Genomic DNA, 27,095 nt, shown 5'->3' with positions numbered 1-27,095 from the left:
AGAGTGAGCGCTAGAACAACGCCTAGGACGGTTACAATCAATCATTTCTGAGCTGAAACGCGAAAACGCTATCTTCAGAGCAAAAAATTTCAAGTTGAAAGGCAAGGCTCCACAATTCCAACTTTCCCAGCAACAGGTGATGCTGCTGCAACCTACGTCGCTTCGGTCCTCGACTTCTATGCGAACTGAGGCAGTGGAGATAGAAAGGAACGACAAGAGCAGTTTGGCAGATTGCCAAGACAACCGCCCGTTTACTGCGAAAAGAATTGCACTAGATCCTGCGAGACCCGAACGCCCATGGCAATGTGACCGTCATGAGCAACCACAAAAACACGTCGATATTAACAAAAACAGTCTCGATGAGCGTTTTGCAAACCATGTGGCGCAGATGAATGACATGTTGAACAGTGCGATAACTAAGCTGCCAGAGCAAATGACTCAAATCTTTACCGCACACGGGACGTGCATAAAAAACATAGAAGCCCGACTGCCGCTAGCTAGGGGCAGACCGATTAGAATGATGAACAAGCCGTACCCTAGACAGCAACCGAGTCAACAACAGCAAAACACGCTGACCGACGCAGACACGCAAATTCAGCCGAACGCAAGTTGCCTTGACGGCGATGGGTTGAATTAAATGTGACCACCATGGCTAGACACGCACATAATCGCACTAACACTAGCCAAAAGCAGTATAAGATCTGGCAGTGGCACTGCCGGAGTTATAGGAAGAAGTGGGGCAATCTCGAGCAATATATTCGCGGCTTTGCAACGAAACCAGATGTTATTATTTTACAGGAGACAAACTATCCGGCAAAACTAGCTGGTTACAAAGCCATAAACGCGGCAGTGACTGACAACAGACGGAGAAAACAATGGGTGATATCCTGCTCGGCACATAGCTGGTCGCCGGGAGTTGCCGCGGGGCGCGGCCAGCGGGGCGTTCGCTCACGTCAGTGCGCCCGCGGTCGCTACCGTCACCGCCTCTGGAGCCGGTCGTCGCCGTGCTTGTTAGACATAACGTCACAGTGGCACAGCGTTAACTTGAGTGTGCAAATATACCACACGTTTTTGTAGAATTAATTCCTAGGCGTGGGTGAGGACTGTTTGTTCTTAAAGTACACAGTAAACCCACGTTGCACCACCGATTTGGGAAGCTGCTCCAGAGGGCTAGCACGGCCGCCAACGGGAAACCTCTGCTAGTCGCGGGTGATTTTAATGCGCCGAACGGGGCCTGGGGATACATGCATGAAACGCTTAAAGGCAAACACCTTTGGGAAGACTTGCAAGACCTACGGCTTAAGCTCGTCGCGAACCCCGCCGATCCAACATGCAGGGGAAATAACGTGAGCGCAGACACGCTGCCAGACCTTGCGTTCGTATCGAGTGTAGCCACTGTGTCTTGGCAAAACATGCAAGAGGACTTGGGGAGTGACCACTCGCTGATAGAGATTATAATTGACACGGGCCCTGAGTGTTCGTGGAGCATGCTCAAAAGGCATTGGCCGTAAACTCAAACTAGTAAAGTGGGAGGCGTTCCGGAGGAAACGAGAAGGAGGGCGCGGCGACGAGCCGATCACAAATATAGACGAATGAACTGCGACACTCAATAGGGACGTAGATGCCGCAACGTCTGACATTCCACCCAAGGCGAAGCTTGAAGTAATCGACAGCCGGCTGCTATATATGTAGGAAGTAAAGCAAGCCCTACTTAAAAGGTCAAAACGCCAGACACAGCTGGGCATTGCGAAAACGCATGGCACAGTTAGACAGACAGATCGAGGAACACGCGTTCAAAGTATGTATGGCACAGTGGCAAGACATGTGTAATAGCTTAGAAAAGCAGATGCGTGGGGCAGGTGTTTGGCGTCTCTTTCGGTATCTGTTGGATCCGGAAGAGTCTCGGGCCGCCCAAGGCTATAAAACGTGGAGACCTGTGGAAGATTACGAAGGTGCGAATATCCTCGTCGCAATACGAGATCGTTACTTTAAGATGGGAGACAGCGTCCAACACCTTGATTACGATAGAATCGCTAATGAAAAATTAGTCACAGACTTTAGGGAGGCAGAAATTCGGGCAGTCTTTTTCAAACTTAGCTCCCGGTCGGCGCCAGAACCAGATAGGGTTACCAACAAGGCTCGCCGAAACTTAGACGATGAGTCAATCTCCCGATTGGTGACCTACGTCAATGAGTGCTGGAGAGACCCTTCTCAAAGCGTGGAAAAAAGTTCGAGTTGTCATGATACCTAAACCAGGCAAGCAGATTGCGCTCGATATTCAAAGGCCGATTTCGCTTACGTACTGTGTAAGAAAAGTCGTGGAGCACGCAGTTTTAATTAAGTAACCAACTTTCTCAAAGACTGTGACGCATTCTCGCACACCATGCTGGGATTCCCCCGCAATCTTTCCGCACAGGATGCATTACTTCAACTAAAGCATCACATTGTCGGCGACACTACGAGCTCTACTAAGACGATTCTTAGCCTCGACATTAAAAGGCCTTTGATACCGTAAAACACGAATCGATACTAAAACAAATCGACGCATTAGAACTAAGTCGAAAACTGTACAATTACATACGTGATTTTATTGCATGCAGGCACGCAAGTGTCGTTATCGCCGACCAAGAATCACAAGATTTTGAGATGGGCTCGGTAGGCACGCCGCAAAGCTCCGTAATATCACCATTACTTTTTAATTTATTGCTATTGGGGCTACCAAAGAAATTAATGAAAATACCTGGATTGCATCACAGTATATGACAACCTTTGGGTTCCCGGAGGAGGTAGAGACGGTCACGTCAAGAGAACGCTACAGGCGGGAGTAGACAAGGTTCGGGAGTACTTGTTAGCAACGGACCTTGAGTGCTCAGAAACCAAGTCTGAACTTTTAATCTAAATCTCACAAGTAGAGGCCGCAAACCCACATGTGGCACGGAAAGGGAATCCTTTAAAATACGCGTTCTGTTAGCAGGCGGCACTCCCATACCACACGGAGACAGAATTCGAACACTGGGTTTACACTTACAGGCAAACGGCCATAATGATGAGACTGTGCGCAGAATTCGTCGTTCAGTAGACGATGCAACCAGACTCTTGCGTCGTATTATGCATAGACATAATGGTCTGCGCGAACACTGCGCGATCCGTCTCGTCCAGGCCTACACGATAAGCCGAATAACATACGTTGCCCCTTACCTCAAGTGGTTAGGCTCAGAAAAAAATAAAATCAACTGCATGATACAAAAGGCTTTTGAGAGAGCGATCGGCCTCCCGATCAACGAGAGCACGGAAATATTTCTAGAGCTAGGACTTCACAACTCGCTCGACAAGTTAATTGAGGCCCATGACGTTGCGCAATACGAATGCTTAACAAAATCAAACACTGGTCGACACATCCTTGAGTCGCTGGGCATCGGATATCACACTCAGCAAGGAGAAAAAGTGGAAGTCCCTGTCTTAGTCCGTGACCGCTTGATTGTTCTGCGGGTTCCTAGGAATATTCACCCGACGCACCACATCAGACGGCATAACAAGCGTGCTAGACATCTTCAAAAGAAGTTTGGTAACAGTATGGACGTGGTATACGTAAATGCCGCGAGATATGGAGAAGGGAGAAGAGCCCACACAACTGTGGTCATTGACCATCAGGGCAAATGCCTCGCGAGCGCCGCGGTGACGACAGGACACAAAGAGGCGGCAGAAGAAGCAGCAATAGCCTTAGCACTCGTTGCAGCACCCCATGCAGAGATTGTGATAAGCGACTAACAGGTGGCAGTCCACAGTTTCGCGCGCAGCCGTGTCTCCTGGGAAGCGGCGCGCATCCTTCAAATGTGCGGAGATGGTGACTCGATGTCGCGCTCATGGCCCCAAGTTCTTTTCCTCCTATGGACTCCGGCACACACCAGCATTCTGCTGGCGGGGAACGAGGCAGCCCACACTGTGTCTCTAGGTCTCACTCGCCGAGCCGGGGCCTTATACGTGGCCGCCGCCTCTGACTCCGAAAGCGGGCCGATGCATCTACTGGATCAAGACACTTTGATAGGCACGTAGCAACAAGATTCAGAATGGTCATGGGGTGATCGTCTTCCAACGTTCCGTGACATCACCCAACACTACAGGCTCGAAAGGCGTAGGTTCCTACCATCGCACGAGAAATTAAACAGGCACGATGCCGTAAGCTTTCGCTTACTTCAAACCCACTCCTACCCTAGCCCGGATGTTCTAAGTCACCTGTACCCGAACCTATACCCCACTGATATGTGTAAAGCGTGCGGGCACAGAGAAACGCTGAGCCACATGTTCAGGGAATGTACCGGCGACGACAGTCGTGAAAATGCCACCAATCACGATGTGCCTATAGCGGCCGTCAATACCAAATCACAGGGAGCCTCGAGCTCACTTGTTCCTGCTGCCGCCCCAGCTGCGGGAGCCGCGGGGGACCTTTTTGGTCGGCGTCGCCACTGCTCGGAGGCGGCCCTACAAAGCCCAGAGCTGAGCGACCAACTCTAGGCCGTCCGGCATGCCGAGAATGCCGCCTGAGTCTAGGGACTACGAGCCGCCACCTAAAGCCACCGAGACCAAATTGCCAGCCAATTGCATTTAATAAAGTCTTTTCTCTCTCTTGAGGTAATAGATAGTGAGATTGAGACCTTCGGTTCATGGGTTTTGATAGTAGCCTTACATGTAACACTGCGTGACAGTATTGTACATCACTGTCTTGTGTTATGCAAAGTACGCATAACATATTATTTGTATTAATATTTGATTAAAAGCCCTATGCTACGTTACCTCCCGCTGCCAGTATTAATGTACACTGCCATTTCTCTGATCCGCGAAACACTCACCCGTTTTTTTACATTTTTATTAATTTTTTACATATGAAACTCAGTTTAAGCATGACTGTGCCACATATTGATGAACTGTCTAAAATGAAGCGATGTTGCACGTTTGTTTGATGTTCTTGGTAGCAATAAAAAGCACCTGTTTCACGCTACAGTTGTGTTAATTTACCTACATACCCCCTTTCCTCCCCTCCGCTGCAAGAGGTCCCCCATTCCTTCTACCTGTCCACAAGGGGTCCCCGACACATCCATGGCTGAGAACCACTGTCCTAAAGCATAGCCGCTCACATGCACCAGTTGCATTCCCCAAACGTAGAACAATGATGGCTCCTAAAGCCCTTATGAGCTGAACGTGTCGGGTGGACTTATCGTTGTGTATGTGTGTGGTGCGAAGAGTGGTTTGTGTCTATCAATTCAAGGTTACACTATGAGGTGAGCGATGCAATCACGTTACTACTTTCTAGAACTAGAAACAACTCGTTCCTTACCTTTTCATCCACTATTCTATGTTATTAGGCTAGCCGTAGATGTAATTACTATTACGTATATTCGACCCCCGACTGAGGACGACTGTCTACAACCATATATATTTACCAGAATTTAATTTACTACTCCAAAATGCTAACAAAATAGGATACAGCCTTAAAAGCAGTGCCATTTTATTCTTTAGCAGTAGAAACTTTTCGCGTTTACTTTTCATACACTCCAATCGTCCACGACGTATACTACTATAAAAAATTAAAATTGAGAATACATAACTATCAATTGTGATTTGTTATATGTTTGACTACTTTAGGTATGTCCATACACTTGCTGCTTTTACCAATATTTGGTCATTTCTGAGCATTTTGAAACTTCGGAATATCCTTATCTCTAATAAGTATAGCTTGGCATTGAGTATGACAAATATTCTATTTGTATTTTAAAATTCAAATACTTGCAACCCTCCTAATACAACTGATTCCCAAAAATTTAAAGTCACCTAATTGGACATTTTAGTTAACTAGAAGTCAGGAGTTGGTTCCATCAGTTTTGTATACAACCCTATAGAAAAAAATTCTCAATTATTCGAAGTTGAAAGCCCATAATATTGGCTATTTAGAAGTTATTTTTCAACATAGAGCCTCGAGGGAACTGTTATTTTCAATAAAATGTCCAATTTTTCAAGTGCCAGGACAGCTACCGCACTGGTTTTGTCACCATCATAGCTGTCCGCAGCGCACTGTTGTCGTCACCTCCGCTGTGCGCAGCGCCCCAGTGCATGAAGCAGCAAGATCATTCAGTCAGCGCTGGCGTGTCGAACTGTTCATTCCACTGTCGCAGTCTCTCTCTCTCTCCTTGTGTTTCGTCGACTGTGTCAGCTGAGCGTCGCAGGTATTTCCCCATGTTCGGCTGGTAGCAACGTTAAATAATGGCAACACGCGGCTCGTACGGAACGCTTCATCTGGCGATGAAAGTCAAAGTCTTGAAGGAAGTGGAGCAGGGAGACACTTCCAAGCAAGACATTGTACGGAAGTACGGCATTAAGCCTGAAAGGCTTTTGAATTCCATCAAAAATAAGCATTCGATAATGAATGCTTTTATATAGCATTCGATAATGAATAAGCATTCGATAATGAATGCGATAATGAATGACAAGTTTAAGATGTCGTGGAAGTTTATGCGCACCGAGGCCTACCCGGATTTGGAGAAGGCGCTGCTGATTTGGATCAGAGACGCACGCAACAACAAAACTCCTCTCAGTGACGAGGTCGTTGCAGCGAAAGCTTTATCGCTTGCATCAATGTCGGATATCAATGACTTTTCTTCTTCTGATGAATGGCTCATGTGCTTCAAACAGCATCAGGACCTGGTTTTCAAGAGCGTGTGTGAAAAGAAGGTGCAAGTCGACCAGGAAACATGTGCGGCATAGAAAACAGAGAAGCTTCGAGAGTACCTCGATGAGTATCAACCGGCAGACATCTTTAAAGCAGACAAGACGGCACTTTTTTATTAGCTGCTACCAGAGAATACTCTGAGGTTTAAATACGACGACTGTGCTGGCGGTAAACGAAGTAAGGAAAGGGTGTCTGTTACGATCGCTGCAAACGTGTTGCCTTCTTTTGATTGGGAGGGCCACTAAGCTACGTACTTTAAAGGCGTCAGGACTTTTGCTGTTGACTACGGTATGTTTCAAACAGAAAGGCGAGAATATCTGACATTTTCAAGGATTGGATAAGCAAACTTGATCGGAAGTTGGCATCATCAAACCACAAGGTGTTGTTCCTTGTAGACCAATGCAGTGCCCACATGAACATACCAGCCTTGAGTTCTATTCGTCTTGCATACTTACCCACAAACACGAAGTCTGTGTTGCAGCCCTTGGACCAGGACTTAATCAAAAATGTAAAGGTCCTGTACAGAAAGCATCTTGCCGAGCGCATGATTCTGTGCATGGATAAGTCCTCGCAATACGAGGTGAGTTTAATTAGTGCCACCCACATGCTAGCGTGTGTATGAGGCCACGTGCAAAATGAGATTATTGCAAACTGCTTCAAAGCTAGTGGTTTCGTGGCAAATTCTTCACGAGGGGCTTCTCCTTGTCTGCCGGTGAAAATGCCAACTGAGCTCGACGACAGCAGTTCTTACACCACTCAAGGTGACAGCAGTTTTGAGGCCGCTCTTGATAACTCCTGCTTTGAATATTATGTCGCCGTGGACAGCACAGTCAAAATGTGCGGTGCACTGACATACAGTGAGATTGTGCAGACTGTTCGGCCCCACGAAAACGTTCATCAAAGCGACGACGAAGTGGACATTGAAAGTGAGCCACAACCGAAGGCTGTCGATGTAGCTGGGGGCCTTGATCTCACGCAGCGGTTTTCTGCTTGGGAAAACAATGCTGAAGAAGCACTTGGGCACGTCTACTCCTTGCAAAACTTTCTTTCCTCAACTAGGTTCGGCAAACAGAAGCAGACGAAGATGACCAACTACGAGCATACTTGCCCGCAAACACGACGCTTGTGTTGCAGTCCTTGGAAAAGGCCATAATCATAAATGTAAAGGTCATGTACAGGAAGCGTCTTGCCGAGCATATGGTTCTGTGCATGAATAAGTCCTCGCAATACGAGGTGAGTTTACTGCTGGCTTTGAAACTAATATATATATGCCATTTTTTGTGATTTCTGGTTAATTGAAAGTCTGTTTAATTACAGGTTCCTTGCTGTTCCCGTGAACTTCGTATTAGCAGGAGTGGACTATAATAAAGTTCTATGTATTTCGAATAGTAATGCCCTGTCTACTTAAACATCATAAACATATGTTTTAGAAAGCTGTGTTACTATAAATTGCAGCATATACAGGGGTGCCACAGCCCAATTAGGATTTGGAGTAATTTTTAGAGCATTAAATCTCGATTTTGTAGCAAGAAAATTTCAATTTGGAGCAGGTTGCGGGAAACATAAACGCTCAGTTTTATAGCCTGATATCCCAAATTTAGAGTAGTACAACAAATGAGACTGACTTTTAGAAAAAGAAAATACTACTTGTACCAACTATTCGCCATTAACTAACTCATGCACAGTGCATGTGAATGCTGCTACTTCAATAACGAGCACTGTTGCATCGCCCCATAATGAAAACAATGCCGAGCTCCACATTATCATTAGACGAGCCTGCGAAACCGTTTGACAGGCAACCTAAAAATTTAGGATAGTCGTAAAGCAGAACCGAATGGTGACGGTGAAAAAAAAAGAAAATTGTCGCAAGCTTCTGTTCATTGCCTCTCTAGGAAGCAGAAATGTCATACATGGCTCTGTATCATTGCCGGCAACTTTTTGGATGTGACAAATTACTATTGTACTCATTATTCTGTGGCGTGTGCACACATAAATAATTGAGGAACAAAATGTGCAGAGCCCCAAGACGGTCAGTACTAGTAGCCCCTTTTAAATCATAGTACGCTTTTCTACATATCAAACGTGTAATGCAGAAAGTAGCTTAAAAAGAGTTCAGCGTGTGACAGAACAGAGTCTGGAAATTTTTCAAACTGCTGCCCTTTCAGATGCAAAACGTCTTATGGTCGAGTTTAATCTGTTGTGCGGCATGACCACTCTTACTGCACAAGTGCGTCCCCCCCTCTCCTACACATTTTCTCTCTCGCCTTGCATCTGCTAACGAGTTTGACGGTTGAAAAAAAAAAAAAAACTACTGTTCACGCTGCACAACTGTTCACTGGCCACCCTGTATATATAGACATTGGATATTGACCTCTAAGCTGGTGCTGATGGGAGATTTCTCCTGTGCATTGTTGAACAATAAAAGTTTGCAGCGTGCACATTAACTAAAAGCGGAATACGGGTCTTTGTGTCCAATCGGAGTCTCCTGTTTTTTATTGCCCATTAGCAGTGATTGGCATGTTCTAGCAGAAAACACCAGTCCATCACTGCGTGTTTTGCACCTCCCCAGGTTTCCCTCCCGCGCAACACCGCGATGAGTGCCAGCGTCAACGCTGTTGCCAGTGTGAGCAGGAGGTGGTGTCATTTTTTTTTTCTCTTCTTTCATGGTGAAGTTAAAATACAGCGAACTAGTAGTTAGGATTATGGTCTGCATACGTCGGTTGGATTAGATGATGACGACGCACAAACTGCAGGTGATTATTGTGTTTTCCATTTCTTGTTAAATCTAACAGTCCTGAAAAAATTTTGAGGCTCGTAGGGTATTTTAGCACACTGTGGCACAATTTGAACCAATTTCATGGTTTCTGGCTCTGCTTTGCACAAAAATATGAATTTTATTTAACTGATGCAGCAGGCCCAACTGTTGCACCCCTACATATGCAAGACATGATCAAGTGCGCCCGCACTTGCAGGCTTTTGCTAGCGATCACACTTTCCGAGCAAGCCCACCAACTAGAGTAAGTGCATCTTTTCACTGCTCACCTTGACGAGGGCGACCTTGTTATTAAAGAAGTTGTTCCTTATAGTCTCTGGATCACTCTGGCACCTAAAGAACTTGGCTCCTTCTGCAATCAAGAGCACAAGAGTGTAAGTTGGCTAGATTTCTTAATTAATGAACATAATTACCAATCTCGCTGTATATTTGAAACTACCCCATTTACTCGCATTATTTACATACCCCAAACATTTGTAAGTCTTAAAAAATAGAATATTTGCTCACATATCTTGCGCTCCCCGACCTGCCCGAACCAGCTCCTCGATACGCACACAAGGAGACTTTGGAACTCTAGGTTCTCTAAACAGACACATGCCCCGCCGATCACGTGAGTGCAGTAAAACGGGTTGCGAGTGCAAAGTCACTGCTTCTGAACACTTCCCCCAAATAGGGTCCCCGGAATACTGCACACGAACACTCAAACTTGTGGACGAATGCCGGAAGAGCTCGAGCTTTTGCCTCCCTCTATCTTTCCATCTCTACCTCTGTGAGAATGCACACATGCATCACCTTTCGGCACTGGAGGCCTGCGAGGGCCTGTTGGGCCTGTCGCGCCAACAGTTCCCCTTGTTTTCTGTGTCCACGCTGCAATGAAAGCTTGGTTGATATTCATTTTGCAAGTTTAGGTTTCGCCATTCGTCTCTAGCATTTTTACTGTTCTCTTGCAATGGGCTACAGTAATTATACATAGGGCGAAATTCAAGCTCGCTGTTATAGAGTTTGCCAGAGGAAACTGTAATTGTGCACTGTCAAGAACTTCAACGTGAAGGTGAAGACCTTCACGTAGGACGATTGGCGTGATCGGCACGGGAGAAAGGAAAATAGTGCACGCTCGCTGATACAAGTTTCCTGCCATTGAAGAAGGCCTTTTCAATCATGTGCGAACGCTCAGGTCCTCCGGTATCAACGTGTCGTGGGACCTAGTTTTTCCCAGCATTGTTGAGAAGAGCTTCAAAAAAACAGGACAATCGAACCCACTGGACAGAACGAAGGACGATGTGCTTTAGGAGGGCGGTGGCAGCAGCCGCGACTATGATTCTTAATAAGACCTCTTGATCAGCGATTCCGACTAGACCACGTGTGACCGGAATTGAGAGGCTGAAGAACGTGCTAAGTCTGTTAAATAAACAAGTACACTTCATTTGTGCTGTAATTTTTTTTTCATTTTTTTTTTCATGTATATACTTCATTTTTTTTTCATGTATATACTACACGTGTTAGGACTATTGCCTATTATTTCATATGTGGTCGCGAAATCCCTGCGTAATTTGTGCACCTTTTTTTCGGAGCCAGAAAATTGGAGAAAAAAAGGAACTTCACACATTATGCGAGTAAATATGGTATGCTCACTTGTGTAACTCACATCAACCACCTATGGTCCATTAAAGGGTCCCTTCAACACCTTTTGAGCATGGTCAAAAAACGCTGCCTATCGGTAGTCAAAGCTCGCGAGAACAAGCGAGTGAGATATTATAGTGCAGCCTGCGGCCTGAAAGTTACAATATACTCTCAAAGTCAGCTAAATTTTGCTCTCTCTTCTCCTTACAAATAACACTACAAGCTAAAAAATTGCTTGTCACAGCCATTTATAAGCCATAGGCCAACTTGAGCATGGCACGCTTGGTCGTTACAGGAGCCACTGCAAGACACCATGACTTGTCCACGTGCGCGAGTGCAATCGCACTGAGCAGTCACATATTCGGAACAAAAAAGTAAAAAAGTGCTCACAGAGACGAGCCGTGCGTGACATATTTTCTTTCCCCGTGCCCTCCCTCTTTGCCTATATTTCTGCACATTCGTCAGAACAAGAGAAGAGAGAATGCAATTTCAGTGTGTGACAAATCTTAGTAACTCCGCTCATACTGGACAGATTCTAAAACATTTTTCAGCAGTGAATTCGTGAGGCATTAATCTCTTTCAGTGAACCCCTTCCACGGCTACTTAAAGAAGTGTTGCAGGGCCTCTTTAACCCTCTAAATCCCAAGTTTTTTTTCTTTAAAATGTGCATGACAATTCTCAAGTTTTGTTTTTTACATACGCAGTGACAGTGACAAGAATTGTAACACAATGCTTTGAACAGCCATGACTCAGCAGTGAGAGGACAAGAAAGCGATATACTCACCAAGAAGGCGGCGATCACCAGGCACAAAGAAAAACAGAGGCCGGTCCACAACGGTGGCAAAGCGGTGGTCGTCCATTCTTCGAAACACGTCACTCATAGGACCTCTGCGCATTGGTTAAAAACTGTGTTATGGGGTATGCCAAACCTAAACCATAATATTATCCCTAGGCACATCGTAGTAGGGGACTAGAGATTAGTTCTGACCGCCAGGAATTCTTCAGTGCAAACCTAGGTTAGAGTACATGACTGTTTTTACAGTTCGCTCCATTGAAATGCAGCTGCCGTGGCTTTTGTGCTTAGCAGCGAAATGACCAAGCCACTAAGGCGTTCATTCAATGTCTGCTTAATCATATTCTACAAATACGCCTTATTGCATGAGAAAATACATAAACTTTCGAAACTTTTTCCACAAGACGAAATCACATTAGTCCTTACTGATCTGGAGGTCCACGAATAATAGAAGGGAAGGTATGAGAGTCAAGCCCATGATCACTCACCACGTATATTTTTTACTATAAGCGTGTGGATTGCCAGAAAACTCAAGCGATGGAGAGAGGCTTGAATCAAACAGCACGAGTGCCCTACTACGAAGCAGCCTTTATGTGAAACCTTAATTTTGGGATACTGTTAAGTGAATCATGAAAAGCTTGCAGAAATGGGTGCTTCTTATCATCAAAAATAAATGTTTACAATAACAAAAGCAAAAGGTCTCAGAGTGATGAAAGCTAGTGCAATAACTGGATGTAATGTCCTCCAAAAGAACAGTTATACAATGTACGACATGCATCAACATTCTTGCATCATCAAAAATACCATGCATGTTCATCTAACACGCTGTCTCGTGCTAAATAATCCTTGTAGAAATCGCAACACCAAGTTTCGCAGGGCTGAAGCACTGCTGCCTGCCACCCTAGCATATAGAAATGACAGACTTCGTCACCAGGGTTCTATATACATCAATCCATACTCAGTGCAACAATAAAATAGAAGCCGAGAATTGGACGAAATTTCGGCTGGTCAAGAAATAATGGCATTGTAGACAGAAAAAGACAGGACGCCAACCAAAAGGGTGTCAAAAATATAATAAAAGATGTTTCGGCTTCCACACTGAAGGTTTCCATGTGGAAGCCAAAACACCTTTTATTATATTTTTGACACCAAGCCTTCTGTGTGGAAGCCAAAACCTCTTTTATGATATTTTTAACACCCTCTTGGTTGGTGTCCTGTCTTTTTCTGAGAACAATAACATTGTTTAGCATAATTACAAAACTATAATCTGACTTTTATGGTGCTATTTTATGATACAGTAGCTTGATTTAATGTTTTTTCAATCGTGAACGACACTGGCTTACACACTGAAATAAAATGAACAGATGCATTAAAAAAATCTTTTTTTTTTTTTTTCAAGGACCAAGGTGGGGGTTGGGTTCATTATGCAAGTGGGTTTATTATGGGAGTACCCTATTTTCTAGCATATAACCCATACCGAAAAATGAAAAAAATCGCCTGAAAAGTAGAGGTGCGGGTTATCTGCGAATAATCCAGAAGCAGAGGTCGGCTTCACGGCAATGCATAGCCTCTTGTGCAGTCAGCGTCATCTGGTGCAAAGCAAATAAAAGCCAACACAAGCCACAGACAGATCCCCTTCATAGCATGCTCATTCACTTTTTTCGTACTTTGTTTGTTTTGGTCCACAGTGTCACAACAGCGATTTGACAGCGTCTTTCTCTGAGTCAGGTGTGGCCAGTTTGCACCGTTGGTCAGCCTTATCTGGTGAGCCTTGTCTTGTTGTATGAGTGGGTCTCGGTGGCAATCTTTCACCACAAAAGAAAAACTCAAGATCATAGGTGCTGCGGAAGAAATCGGCAACAGAGCTGCTTGAGGAGGGACGACGTCGACGAGTACTGCATTCGCGACTGGCAAAAAAAAAAAAGGATTCTCTCGAAAGTACACGCAAGGAAAAGCGAGCATTTCGTGGCCTGAAGACTGGTGCGCAACCCCTTCTTCAGATGCAGCTTGTCAAATTCATTGAGGAGCGGAGGAGTCGCGGCTACGCTGTGTCAATGGAGATGGCACAAACGGAAGCGCTGAGGTTGGCCCGCGAGATGAACATCTCACGCAAGTTTCGTGTGTGCTGTGAATTGCTCCAGAGATTCATGGCCAGGCACAGATTTTTGCTGCAGCAGGAAACGACTACGCGCCAATGGCTTCCCAACGCCTACGAGGATAAGCTGTTGAGCTATCAACATTACATCATCTGGCTGGAGAAGGAGCACAACAATTTGCTCTCCCAGGTGGGAAATGTTGATCATCCGCCCGTGTACTGCGAGATGCCCACGGGCACCACTCTGCAGGAAAAGGGCTCGAAATCTGTAAGTGCACTGACGGGCGGAAGCACCAAACTATGCTGCCCAGTATTGTTGTGCACTTTAGCGGACTGTACTAAACTGTGCACGTACGTAATCTTCAAGCACAAAACGCTACCCAGCACTCCACTGCCACCAGGGATTGTTGTGTGAACCGAAGATAACGCGTGGATGAATGGTGACCTCATCTGTGACTGGCTTCGCACGATCTGGGAAAAGAGGCCAGGCCCCATGCTGGCACGGTGGTCAATGCCGGTGTTGGACTTGTTTCGAGACCACTGCACTGACACAGTGAAAGTGCGCCTCGCTGACCTCGTGATCATACCTGGTGGCATGACTTCCATGCTACAGCCACTGAACGTGTGCCTCAATAAGCCGTTCAAGGCGCACGTGAAGCGGCTGTATGCTGAGTGGATGGCCAACGGCCATTACAGCCAGACTCCCACTGGGTGCGTGCAGAGGTCAGACACGCTGCTGTGCCAGTGGATCGTGGATGCGTGGTGGGCGACTCCAGCCAACATGGTGCGCAAGAGCTTCAAAAAGTGCGCCATCAGCAATTGCTTGGATGGCACCGAAGACGATTGTGTCTTTGAGAGCAGTGAAGAAGCCTTGGATGGCAGCAGTGACAGCGGCAAGTCGGGTGATGATTGAAGGAACAAGAATCAGCGCCGTCAACGTTGCGGTGATCATTTCGAAATAAAGTTCTTTTGCAAATGAGATTGTAATGTGTTGTGACTTTCCAACACTGTTTTTTTTAAGCTAAGCATGCGAGTTATATGCGAGCATTTTTTTTTTTTTTTCAGAGAGTTCAAGAGTTCAAAGTTAGGGGTGCGGGTTATATGCGAGGGTGAATTCTATGTGAGAAAATTTGATAAATTCGGTATTTCTTGGCAGCTGCTCGTGAATCCTTGGTGGTGGCACACCTGCTGGCATTGAAAGTTTTGTGCTTGGCAACACTGCTGTCTCATTTCCCATTCAAAAGGGCTTCTTGATGCAGATAGTGCGGAAGGTCGTCACAGTTTTGTGTGGTGACGTGGCCGAGCGTTGCACAAGCCAGTTGGTTATAGCTGCACTTAGCGGCTTGATGTTTTTGGCAGCTCTCTCAAACTAAAACTGACACTGGTTGGTTAATAAAGAAGCTGTGTTATCTGTCATGTGCAGCAGTAAACGATGTGCTATGCTATGAGTAACAAAACCCTAGTGTGATGAGTGAAGAAAACGATGACAACGACGGAAGTGCGGGGCAAGGCGCGTGGGATTTTGAGCCAACTGTGCGCGTGAGGTCAGCCAATCAGCTGATGACCTGTGGTGGCCCATAGAGGTGGCGTACCACAATAAGGCCACGTGTGACCATTACGTGGCGGTAAGCTTTGTGGCTGGGGATGAGCCGAAGCAGCGGCAGACGGAAGACAGCGGGCCGAAGCGTCGGACGCAGGCGATCCAGGTTCCGGCCAGGGAACGCGGCTGTCCACGCTACTGCTGTCCAACTACCAGCTGGAGTGACGTTGCTGGCACGAGCACTGCATCTCGGGGCGCGGCCTGGCCTGCTGTTCTTTTCCCTGCCGAGGGCATCGCGGATCTCGGCGAGGCGTCTCCACGGTCAGCCGTTCGGCACAGCAATGAACGTGGCATGGCTAATGGTCACGCTTGCGCCGAGCATCGCGTCTCGGCGCACGCTCTTCGCTGGACGGGCTGGCCATTTCCCGCATGGAGCATCGCGTCTCCGATGCGGGTTGATTGCTTTGTAGTCGCACCCATGCCATCAAGCGCCGGCGTCACCAGGGCATCGCACATCGGCAAGTGAGCGCATTCCACAGCGCTTTTCCACCGCCTCCTGCCCTGCACCTGATCGGCGTCTGTCGTACCGCCGATCTGGCCTTCAGGTTTTTGAACGCTCTTTCTTGAACTCTAATTGGTAATTTTTCAATCAAGCTTAGTTCTCTCTGTTGCATTGTATGTACCCTTCCTACCTTAGTGTTTCTTATGTTTAGTTTCCGTGTTCTGTCATAAACGTCGTGTGTGTTGTTACCGGGTTTTCTCAAAGTCCGTTTCTCCTCGCACGACACGCAAAACAGGCGTTGACGAGCCTTAGCCCCGATAAAGAATATTTTCATTACAATATTATGGCTCGTAACACATTGAACACATTGAAGGAAAAAAAAGTGCCACACCCAAGTTTTTTTGTCAGTGCCCCTTTAATGAACCAGCCCAAGCAGCCACTCCATTTAACTTCCTGATAATTCGAAACTGTAGTGCAAGACAACGCAGTGCAATGGAAGGGAAGACAAACACAGGTTCTCTCACAACTGAATTTTAATTGGAAAACGTTCGGTGCCCCATAATGTTTTCAACCTGGCTAGAGCTCAAGAAGCATCGGTGTTAATATCTGACAGTAAAACAAACTCCCAACACACTTGACCAAGTAATGACGTCACTAGGGCTGTGGCACTAAGTTCAGAGATTTAGTGGATATGAGTTCAAGAACGACCTGACCCACCACCAAGAATGTTCGCTTAGGGCTGATCCTCAAAAATTGATTTTGCCACATCAATACCTTTTAGAAAAAAAACTACGCCTGAGACATGAGCCACACAAGTGCTGCCCAAAAGTTATTGTTATCTTCCTGTCCACTTGGTACAGGCGCTACGGCGTCTTACAGCGAATTCTCGCAACCTGCAGCAGCGCCATCGGTAACTCGAGCAGACGACGCGACACGTGACGACGTAAAGAATTCCAGCATTGTTGAAACCAACGAAGGGGTCGATCAAACTGGAGCACTACAAAATGCATTTATAACAAGCTAGCAACACAAAGTCGTAAAGAAGTTTAAGATGATGCACACATGATGGAAAAGCTACAACGCACATTCTTTGGGAGCTTTGTTTGCCTTGATTTCATAGATTTATAAAAAAAGGTGACAGTTTGTAGAGCCGTACGTTTATCTTGCCTAGAAATACAGCTTTTCTGCGTGCCCAAATGCTTGTTGCGCCTCAGTAAAAGAGTTGTAGATGTCTTCGAAAAGCACTTCAGAAAGCAGAAGCACTACGGAAAGCATCGGAACATAATAAACAGTAAACAACCAGGCATCGCAGCAAGTGCGTAGCGAGTGATCGAGTTCGCCGATGACGTCAATTACTGACATCTTGTCAAGTTGCCGAAGTGGGCGGAGTCACGACAACGGGCTACGCTTCTCCTCCCTCTGAAGGAGAAGGGTGGCGCAGCTGCACGAAAATTTCAAACCAGCTGAAAGCGATGTTCTAGCCCCTGTAACTTCTTTAATATACAGTTAAACCTCCTTACAACGAAATTGGAGGGCCGCCACTATTTGGTCGTTATAACCAATATTTCATTATAGTCGTAGCGGGCATTTACCGCAAATATTATGCACTGTACTTACCCCCAAAAAATAGCGGGCGAAATAGCATCCCACCGCACGGTGGTATGCAACAAAATAACCGCATTCCCAAATACACGGCATGGCGGACCTGGCGGGAGCATGGCTCGTTTTAAGCCGTTTTTCTGCCTCATGCAGGGCTTGTTAAGCTGCTTTGCTGTGCTGCCCAACCCGTTGGCCGCGCGGTTCTCCTCGCCCTCGGACACTTTCCCGCCGCCCTTGCACCAGCCACTATCCGTCAAAGAGCCAGATCGCCTGCACGTGCCACATCTGGGTGACGTCATCGTTTCCCTGCTGCCACCTATGCAATTCGGGGCCGTGACGTCTACCGATGCGGTGCCTATAAAAGATCGTCTCCAACACTTCGTCTTCAATGGGCACGGCGGACCTGGCGGGAGCATGGCTCGTTTTAGGCCATTTTTCTGCCTCATGCAGGGCTTGTTAAGCTGCTTTGCTGCACTGGCCAACCCGTTGGCCGCGCGGTTCTCCTCGCCCTCGGACACTTTCCCGCCGCCCTTGCACCAGCGACTACCCGTCAAAGAGCCACATCGCCTGCACGTGCCACATCTGGGTGACGTCATCGTTTCCCTGCTGCCACCTATGCAATTCGGGGCCGTGATGTCTACCGATGCGGTGCCTATAAAAGATCGTCTCCAACACTTCGTCTTCAATGGGCACGGCGAACCTGGCGGGAGCATGGCTCGTTTTAAGCCGTTTTTCTGCCTCATGCAGGGCTTGTTAAGCTGCTTTGCTGCGCTGGCCAACCCGTTGGCCGCGCGGTTCTCCTCGCCCTCGGACACTTTCCCGCCGCCCTTGCACCAGCGACTATCCGTCAAAGAGCCAGATCGCCTGCACGTGCCACATCTGGGTGACGTCATCGTTTCCCTGCTGCTACCTATGCAATTCAGGGCCGTGACGTCTACCGATGCGGTGCCTATAAAAGATCGTCTCCAACACTTCGTCTTCAATGGGCACGGCGGACCTGGCGGGAGCAGAGCTCGTTTTAAGCCGTTTTTCTGCCTCATGCAGGTTGGTTCAGTTTACACCAGTCTTAAAAGCAACAATCTTTTTCTGCTGGTCCTGCCGTGCCCTGGTCAGTGCTACAAATGTGCTTATGAATGCTTTCTTGTTCTCGAAATACTTCTCTGTGGAGATGTTGAAACCAATCCTGGTCCTAAAACCCAAGAATTATTGTTACAAATTTTGGAAGGGCAAGAGGCTCTGCGAGGTGAGGTGGCAGATCTAAAAGCGAAAACTGAAAGCCTTTTAGGGGACTTGAAGAGTTGTTTTTTAGAATTGGATATTCACATTAAGGAGCTTAAATCTAAAACTGCAAGATTAAACCACATCGACAATGCCATAAGCTCCTTTTCTACTTCGGTGGAATCCCAGAAGCGCAAACTTGTCAACCTTGAAGACCGAAGCACACGGTCTAATTTGGCGGTTTTTGGAATAACTGAAGACCTTAACGAAACAGAAGACGATCTTAAACGAAAAGTCATTAGGAAAACATTTCAACAAAAACTGGGAGTTAAGTGCGAATCCGTAGGTCGAATCCACAGGCTAGGCAAAGGTCCAGTCAAAAGGCCAGTTATTTTGTTTTTCCAGGACTTTAATGAAAAAGTTGCTGTCCTCAAGAATGCAAAAAAACTAAAGGGCTCTAAAATTTACATACAGAATGACTACTCAGCACATACACTAAAAAAACGAAAAATGCTCTAAGAAAGTGCCAAAAGTGAGAAAGCTGCTGGTAAAAAAGTTCACCTCGTACATGATAAACTGCACGTTGACGGCGATACTTTTATCTGAAACGCAGACTGTAATCAGCGGCAAATAATCTCCACTCATTCTGATCAACGGCGCGCGCCTTCGCAATCCAGTGGGGTGATTAGCATTGAAACTCTCCCGGTTGACGTCGTAGACACGTCCTCCGATGGTAACAGTAACAATCCTAACCCGTCTGCTCTGTGACAGTCATCTGAACTTGCCATCAGGGTCGTTAACTTAAATGCCTGCAGTCTCGTTAACAAAACGGCACAGCTTGAAGCCCTTTTGTTATGTCATAGCCCACACTTGACCGTCATTACGGAAACGTGGCTTCACAGTGATGACAACTTAGTTCCACCAGGTTACAAAATATTTCGAAGAGACCGGCCAACTAGAGGTGGGGGTGTTGCGGTGATTTTAAAAACCAGTATCAAAGTATCCCTTCTAGCCCAATCGTCGGATACTGAGAGCCTATGTTTAAGGGTTTCTTTCGGAAACAAATTAATCATTGTTATCGCTGTGTACAGACCGCCTGATTCTGGGCCTGATTTTCTTGTAAATTTGCGATCTCATTTGGCCTCTTTCAGTAAATATAAGCTTTTCGTCCTAGGGGATTTCAATCTGCCCAACTTTGATTGGGACCGCTTGACAACAAGACCCGATTCTTGTCACAGTGACGACATTCCGACATTATGTTTTCACACAACCTTGTCCAAATAGTTCAGCAACCAACCCGAGTTTGTGGCAATTCATCCTCTCTACTCGACCTTGTTTTCCTGCCCAGATCTTTCGAAAAGTACCACGTGTCTGTGGAACACGGTTTCTCAGATCACAAAATTGTTTTTGCATCCATTTCTCTTTATTAGAAAAATGCAAAAAGTTGCCCAGCTCTCAAAAATGTGAAAGACTTTGCGAAAGCTAATGACACTGCAATTACTGAGTATTTGGAAAATATCTGGCCAAATTTCACTGATCACGATGTTGAAGTCCTTTGGAATAAATTTTAAAATATGTGTTTATTCTGTTTGCGAAACTTTGTACCCGATAAAGTTAAGAAGACCGCTAAATATACGCCCCGGAGATCTAGATCTATAATTCACCTTAAACGCAAAGCCAAACGCTTGCGAAAAAAACGTACAGCGCCTCAACAACTCGCCGAAATTCGTACAACCCTTTACAATGCTATTACTCGTGCCAAGAATTTCTACTTTAACACTACTTTACCGAAATTATTAAGAGGGAAACCCCATAAATTCTGGAACTTTATTAGACAGCGCAAAGAAAGCATAACTGAAATTTCAGTCGACGGCTCTAAATTGACTAATCCTCGAGCAATCGCGAATCACTTCAATTTGTTTTTCCATAGCGTATTTTCGCAGTCTCAGTTGAAACAGAGTAATTCAGTTGCTTCATACCCTGATGTCAATATTGTTTCGCACAATGGTGTCTTAAATATGTTACTTCGATTAAAAAACAAATCGACACCAGGGCCTGATTGCATTTCGAACGCATTTCTCCGTCGTTATGCTGAAACTTTGACGAAATTTCTTGTACTTATTTTTGAATCTTCTCTTCATGCGGCCACGCTACCTTCTGATTTTAAAATAGCCTGTATCGTACCTATTCCCAAAAAAGGCGACCCACTTTTAATTCCCAGCTACAGACCCATATCTATGTTACCATCCGCCTGTAAGTTACTTGAACACGTTGTTGCTACACTCATTACACAATTTTTAGATACCCATCAAATCCTCTCTCCATTTCAACACGGGTTTCGCAAGGTATTCTCGACCGTCACTCAACTACTTACAGTTGTTCACCACGCTTCTTCAGTTCTTGATAAGGGGGGACAGGTTGACCTCATACTCTTAGATTTTAGTAAGGCCTTCGATCGCGTATCTCACGACAAATTAATCAATAAATTAGTTCAAATCGGGCTTCCAGCGTTTATCGTCTCTTGGCTAACTGCCTATTTAAGTAACCGTAGACAGTACGTCGACATTAGTGGAAGCACTTCTGACGCTCTCTCTGTTACGTCTGGCGTACCGCAGGGAAGTGTGCTAGGCCCTTTACTTTTCCTTATTTTTTGTAATGACATTATTAACGTTATAAATAGTCCGGTCCAAATACGTCTTTTTGCAGATGACTGTATACTTTTTAATGAAATTAATAGCATCGAGGACCAACTTGCGTTAAACTCGGCGTTAGAAAACGTTGCTTCTTGGAGTAAAACTTCTAACATGCAATTAAACCATGACAAAACAGTTTACCTGCGAATGACTAGAAAGAAATACCCCCTGGGATTCTCTTATTGTACTTGTGACCAACCGCTTAAGCAAGTAGATGAACACAAATATCTTGGTGTAACATTAACCAGTACCTTAAGTTGGAACTCTCACATATGCTCTAACATATGCGCTGCCGCTTTCCGTAAACTTTGTTTATTACGACACAAACTCAAAACCGCTCCCTCTGAGGTTAAATACTTAGCATATACTTTTATAATTAGACCGAAACTTGAATATGCATGCGATATTTGGGATCCTCACACTAAAACCAATATCGACTGCCTCGAAAAAATTCAAAGAAGGGCCGTCCGCTTTATTTATGGTATGTGCGGTCTAACAGACTCCATTTCTGCCCTAATGGAAAGACATGGTATCCCAACATTAAAATCACGACGTAAATCATTTAAGCTAAAATTACTTTACCAATTAGTTAACCGGAAGCTCTTATTTGATCACAGCCCCTACATTAGTCGCCTGGAAACACAGCGCGGTCGTTATTCACACTCCCTTGCCTTAACTCCGTATTTCGCCAAAACTAATCTTTTCAAATTTTCGTTTTTCCCGCGCACAATCTGTGAGTGGAACGATTTACCGTTCGCCGCCCTGCTGTCGACAGATTCTATTGACGCACATGTTTTCCTGAGGATGTAAAAATGTTTTGCAGTTTTATTATCCACTGATCCTTTTTGTTGATTGCTTACTTTCAGTGCCATGTTGCTTTCCCTTTGCGATTCTCGCAAATGCGATTCTCGCAATCCCACTTAATTCATTGCTGTTATGATAAGCTTGGTTGCATTATTGTTGTATGTGTGTGATGATTGGATTATTGTATGCTGTGTGATGCTTGGCTTGATTGCCTTACTGCCTGTACCATTCCTGCTTGGGCTCCATACCTGCAGTATCTTGTAAATAAAATAAATAAAAAAAGGAAAAAGTCATGCACCTGTTTTAGTGCACTTCAAAATACACAGCTTGCATTTCAGGCAGACTTAACTGTAAAGAAGTCCGTAATTGGACGTTCATGCATCTTCCTGATGCGAACGATGGCTCGCTCAGCTGCGGTGGCAATGTTCAAGCCATCTTCGCCGCCCTCGTGAGCGCCGAAGTAGTGGCGCAGTACGTCCACCGCGTCTAATGCCTCCGACGCCGTCGGCACGTTTGTCTCCTGTTCGTCAACAAAGTTATCGTCACTGGTTTCGTTACAATCACCGACAGCGCGCACAATATCGTCGTCCAGGAGCTGCTTCGTTGCCACCACTTCCGAGTCCGCACTCACATAGTCGCAAAACGACTCGCTGTCAGGCACGACACCGGCGTAACAAAGTGTCGTCCATGATGCAGCGACTTCGTCTGATGAGGCAAAACCGTCCGGCACAGTGGGCTCGTCTGATGGCTCATTGCTGGCGTCTGGTGGGGCGGCAAATGAGGCGTGTCGAAAGCAGTTTGCGATCGTGGTGGCCATCACACTCATTCACGCCACCTGAAGCATTTGGAGCGCAGCGAACAAGTCAACATCGGTGTCTCGCTTCATCCTCATGTTGAGCAGGAGCTTGTCATTCACACGCTTGCGGTAACCTGCCTTCAGCGACATAATCACGCCTTGGTCAAGCGGCTGTATTTTTGCTGTGCAGTTGGCAGGAAGGAACAGCAGCTCGATGTTTTGAAGCACGGCAGCAGTATGGTGGGCGGTGCAGTTATCTAAAACAAGGCACACCTAGCAGTTCGCCTTTGCCAGCTTCTCGTCCCATTCGCAAAGCCATTTTAAAAAAATCTCCCTGGTCATCCAGGCTTTGCGATTGGCTACGTACTTGACTGGGAGCTGCCTCTTCCCCTTACTACCTTATGCCACGTGGTATGCTACCATACCACGTGGCATCGGCCACCCCTGGCCCTTCAAAAAGACAGCTGCAACGCCACCCTCGACCACTTGGCAGCAGGGACAGCATACGGCAGGGACGCTTATTGCTGTTGTTTTCCCAGGTGTTCGAGGCGTACAGTGGCTGACTATCGGCGTTGATAGCGGAGCGTGCTGCATTCAGCGCCTTGCGGGAGTGCCGCGCTGACCAACCGGCTACGTTTTTTGCGCCCGGCACCATACCACGTGGCATCGGCTACCCCTGGCCCTTCAAAAAGACAGCTGCAACACCTCCCTCGATCACTTGGCAGCAGGGACAGCATACGACAGGGACGCTTATTGCTGTTGTTTTCCCAGGTTAGGCATTTGCTCTCCTGTTTTGTATAGTTCATTCGCTGTCTTAGCGCTGTCTCTGTTGCCTATTTTTCAAAGTTCGTACTTGTTTTTCCCACTGTTGAATCTGTAACTTGCCCTTTAATCATGGGTACTGAGTTCGCGGACTTCAAACGCGACATTCGGAAAGAAATCAGAGAGTTAAACAAAAGCCTTGAATACATGAACAAAGACTACGAAAATATAAAACAAGAGTGCGCTGAAATTAGAAAGGAAAACGCTGCTCTCAGGGCGTCCCACGAGGCAATGCACTGTGAGATAGACCGTTTGAGAAAGTTAGTGCACGGAAATTCCACGCGCCTAACTACTCAGGATCAATACTCTCGAAACAAAAATATAGAAATTAAAGGGATCCCACGTACCCCTAATGAAAACCTTGTGCAATTGCTTGCCAAAGTAGGTGACGCCTTGGGGGAGCCAATAAGTGAACAAGACATAGAAATATGCCACCGTTTGCCAGCGAGGAGTGCCACTTCGCAAAGTAACACGGCACCAGACCCAGGTGTTGCAAAGAACAACGAGGTACGCCCTCATGCAAGCGCTGTTCCCGATCGGGGTAGCAAAGCAGGCAGTGATGCCCCCCTGAACGAAAACATCGTGGTTGTTTTCAATCGCCGAGCTAAGAGGGATGCCATCGTTAAGAAAGCAAGGAGAACTCGATTCACAGCTGAGGAACTGGGTTTCACAACTAAACAGTCTGTTTGCGTAAATGAGCACCTTTGTCCCCAACTGAAAAAATTGCTGGGTATGGCAATTGCTCGGAAACGGGAAATGAACTGGCGCTTCGCGTGGGCAAGTGATGGCAAAATATTTGCGCGTGAAACGGAAACATCTCGTGCAGTTCAAATCACATGTGAAGCTGACTTGCACAAGATGCACGCGGCCACTTCAAGCAGCCGCGGGGCATCTAGCATGCCGTAGGCTTATCTGATTAGCACTTTTCGTTTTTTCGGCGCGACCTTTTTTTTTTTTTTCTTTTTTTCCTTTTGTTAAGATGGCGATATTACCACGTGATGTCAATATACCTTACACTAGTGGATATTGCAGTATCATGCACTTAAATGCTCGCTCAGCTCGCAACAAGCACGATGATATAACTACGTTTCTCGACGAATTCTCGTTTAAATTCGACATCATCATGATTTCTGAAACTTGGTACACGTACAATGACGAGGTACTATGCTTGCCAACGTATAAATCGTTCTTTCTAAACAGGCCCTCTCGTCGAGGGGGAGGTGTTTTGCAACTAATTGCTGACCACTTAGTTTGCAGCCTTCTCTCAGAATTTTCAGCGATTACACCCGACTATGAGGCATTATCACTAGCATGTCACAAGTATGTATATGTGGTAGTTTATCGTCCACCTGACGGAAAAACAGAAGCGTTTTTTCAATTTCCTGAAAATCTGCTTACGTATGCGTGCACTAACAAGTTGCACATTATCATAGGGGGCGACTGCAATATAAACCTCTTACAGCAAACTGAAACCACTCGTAACTTCCAACTACTACTTGATTCCTTTGCTTGTGCTAATATTATTACTGAACCTACACGTGTCACTTTAGATACTGAAAGCCTTATCGACTTACTTATTACAAATGACATAAGTGATTCAACCGTATCTGGAACTGTTATTGCCGATATTAGTGATCACTGCCCTATATACATGTTTCAAAATCGCAACGAGTATCTTAATCCTGCAAAAGTATCAACTCCAGAATCATACAAAATACAGGAAATTAGTAACAAAACATTAGACACTTTTAGGCGTGAAATTGCGCAGATTTGTTGGGATCCTGTCTATAAATCAGTTAACCCTAACGAGGCATATGAAATATTCATGTGCCTGTTAATAAAAACTTACCATAAGTGTTTTAAATATAAAACTGTCGAAACCCTGAAGAAAGGTCGGAAACAATGGATGACGCGAGAATGTCTGGAAATAATTAAGAAGAAAAATCTACTGTACGCGAAATTCGTGAAAACAAGACACCATAACGATCTTTCGGAATTCAAGCGGTATAGAAATTTTGTAACGAAGCAACTGAGAAAAACTAAGGATGCGTACTATGAAGCTCTTTTCAAGAGGGTTAGCACTCGTGGCGACGTGCTTTGGCGAGAAATAAATAAGCTTCTAAATAGAAGTTGCTCTCGAGACAACGCACTTGAGTTAAACATAGATAACAAGATAGTAAAGGGTCAAGATCTTGCTAATAAATTTAACGTGTACTTCACAACGCTGGTGTCCTCTGATTTATCAAACCCTTCTCGTGCCTGTAATAGTGATTACAGGGACTTTCTAGGTGTGCCAAACATGAGCACTGCATATTTTTTAAACACAACTCCTGAAGAAGTACAGTCTGTATTTATGTCACTAAAGAACACTACTGCTCGGGACATAGATGACCTACAAATTAGACCTATTAAAGCAGCGCTTGATCTTTTGTTACCTGTTCTTACCCATCTGTTTAATATCTGCTTATCCACGGGAGTTTTCCCAGAAAAAATGAAGCATGCGAGAGTTAGTGTCTTATACAAATCTGGTTACCTAAACATCTTTTCTAATTATCGTCCAATCTCGATACTTCCTGTTATATCTAAAGGGCTAGAAAAAATAATATATCAACGTGTCATGTCTTTTTGTGAAAAGTACTCTATATTATCACCGCATCAATTTGGCTTCCGACGGGGCACGTCCACGGAACTAGCTCTCCTAACACAAAAAGAACTCATACTTAACTCATTTGAAAAGAAACTGTTAACATTGGGTGTTTTTATTGACTATTCCAAAGCGTTCGATAGAATCAACCACGAAGTACTCTATGCAAAATTGCGTCATTATGGTTTTCGGGGAACCCCACTTGACTTTCTGAAATCTTATTTATCACAAAGAAAGCAATCTGTAGTTATAAATGACAGCCAATCCTCCCTACTAACCATAACGTCAGGTGTACCTCAGGGCAGCATATTAGGGCCCCTACTGTTTAATATTTATATAAACGACATAACAAGTGTCAGCAAATATGTGGACTTTATAATTTATGCAGATGACACTAGTATATTTTTTCATGGTAATGATTTAGATAAGCTTGCAGACTCAGCCAACAACATTCTTAACGACATCTTCATTTGGA

At 45.6% G+C, this 27,095-nt stretch overlaps 1 protein-coding gene across 2 annotated transcripts in view; it reads right to left on the bottom strand.

Annotated features, from left to right (window-relative positions):
- Window positions 1–27,095, bottom strand: part of LOC119174171 (putative RNA-binding protein CG14230) — a 73,476-nt gene that overhangs the window by 3,450 nt on the left and 42,931 nt on the right. For both annotated transcript variants that reach the window (XM_075896059.1, XM_037424991.2), the window contains exons 12-13: window positions 11,899–12,002; window positions 9,764–9,846 (exon numbers count right to left, since the gene is read on the bottom strand). In XM_075896059.1, the coding sequence (XP_075752174.1) occupies window positions 9,764–9,846; window positions 11,899–12,002 (187 nt within the window). The remainder of the gene's footprint in view (window positions 1–9,763; window positions 9,847–11,898; window positions 12,003–27,095) is intronic.

The sequence above is a fragment of the Rhipicephalus microplus genome, chromosome 5 (assembly GCF_043290135.1).
Source record: "Rhipicephalus microplus isolate Deutch F79 chromosome 5, USDA_Rmic, whole genome shotgun sequence".
NCBI lineage: Eukaryota > Metazoa > Arthropoda > Arachnida > Ixodida > Ixodidae > Rhipicephalus > Rhipicephalus microplus.
Note: the sequence above shows the minus strand (reverse complement) of the source record. Positions and strands in the feature narration are given on the sequence as shown.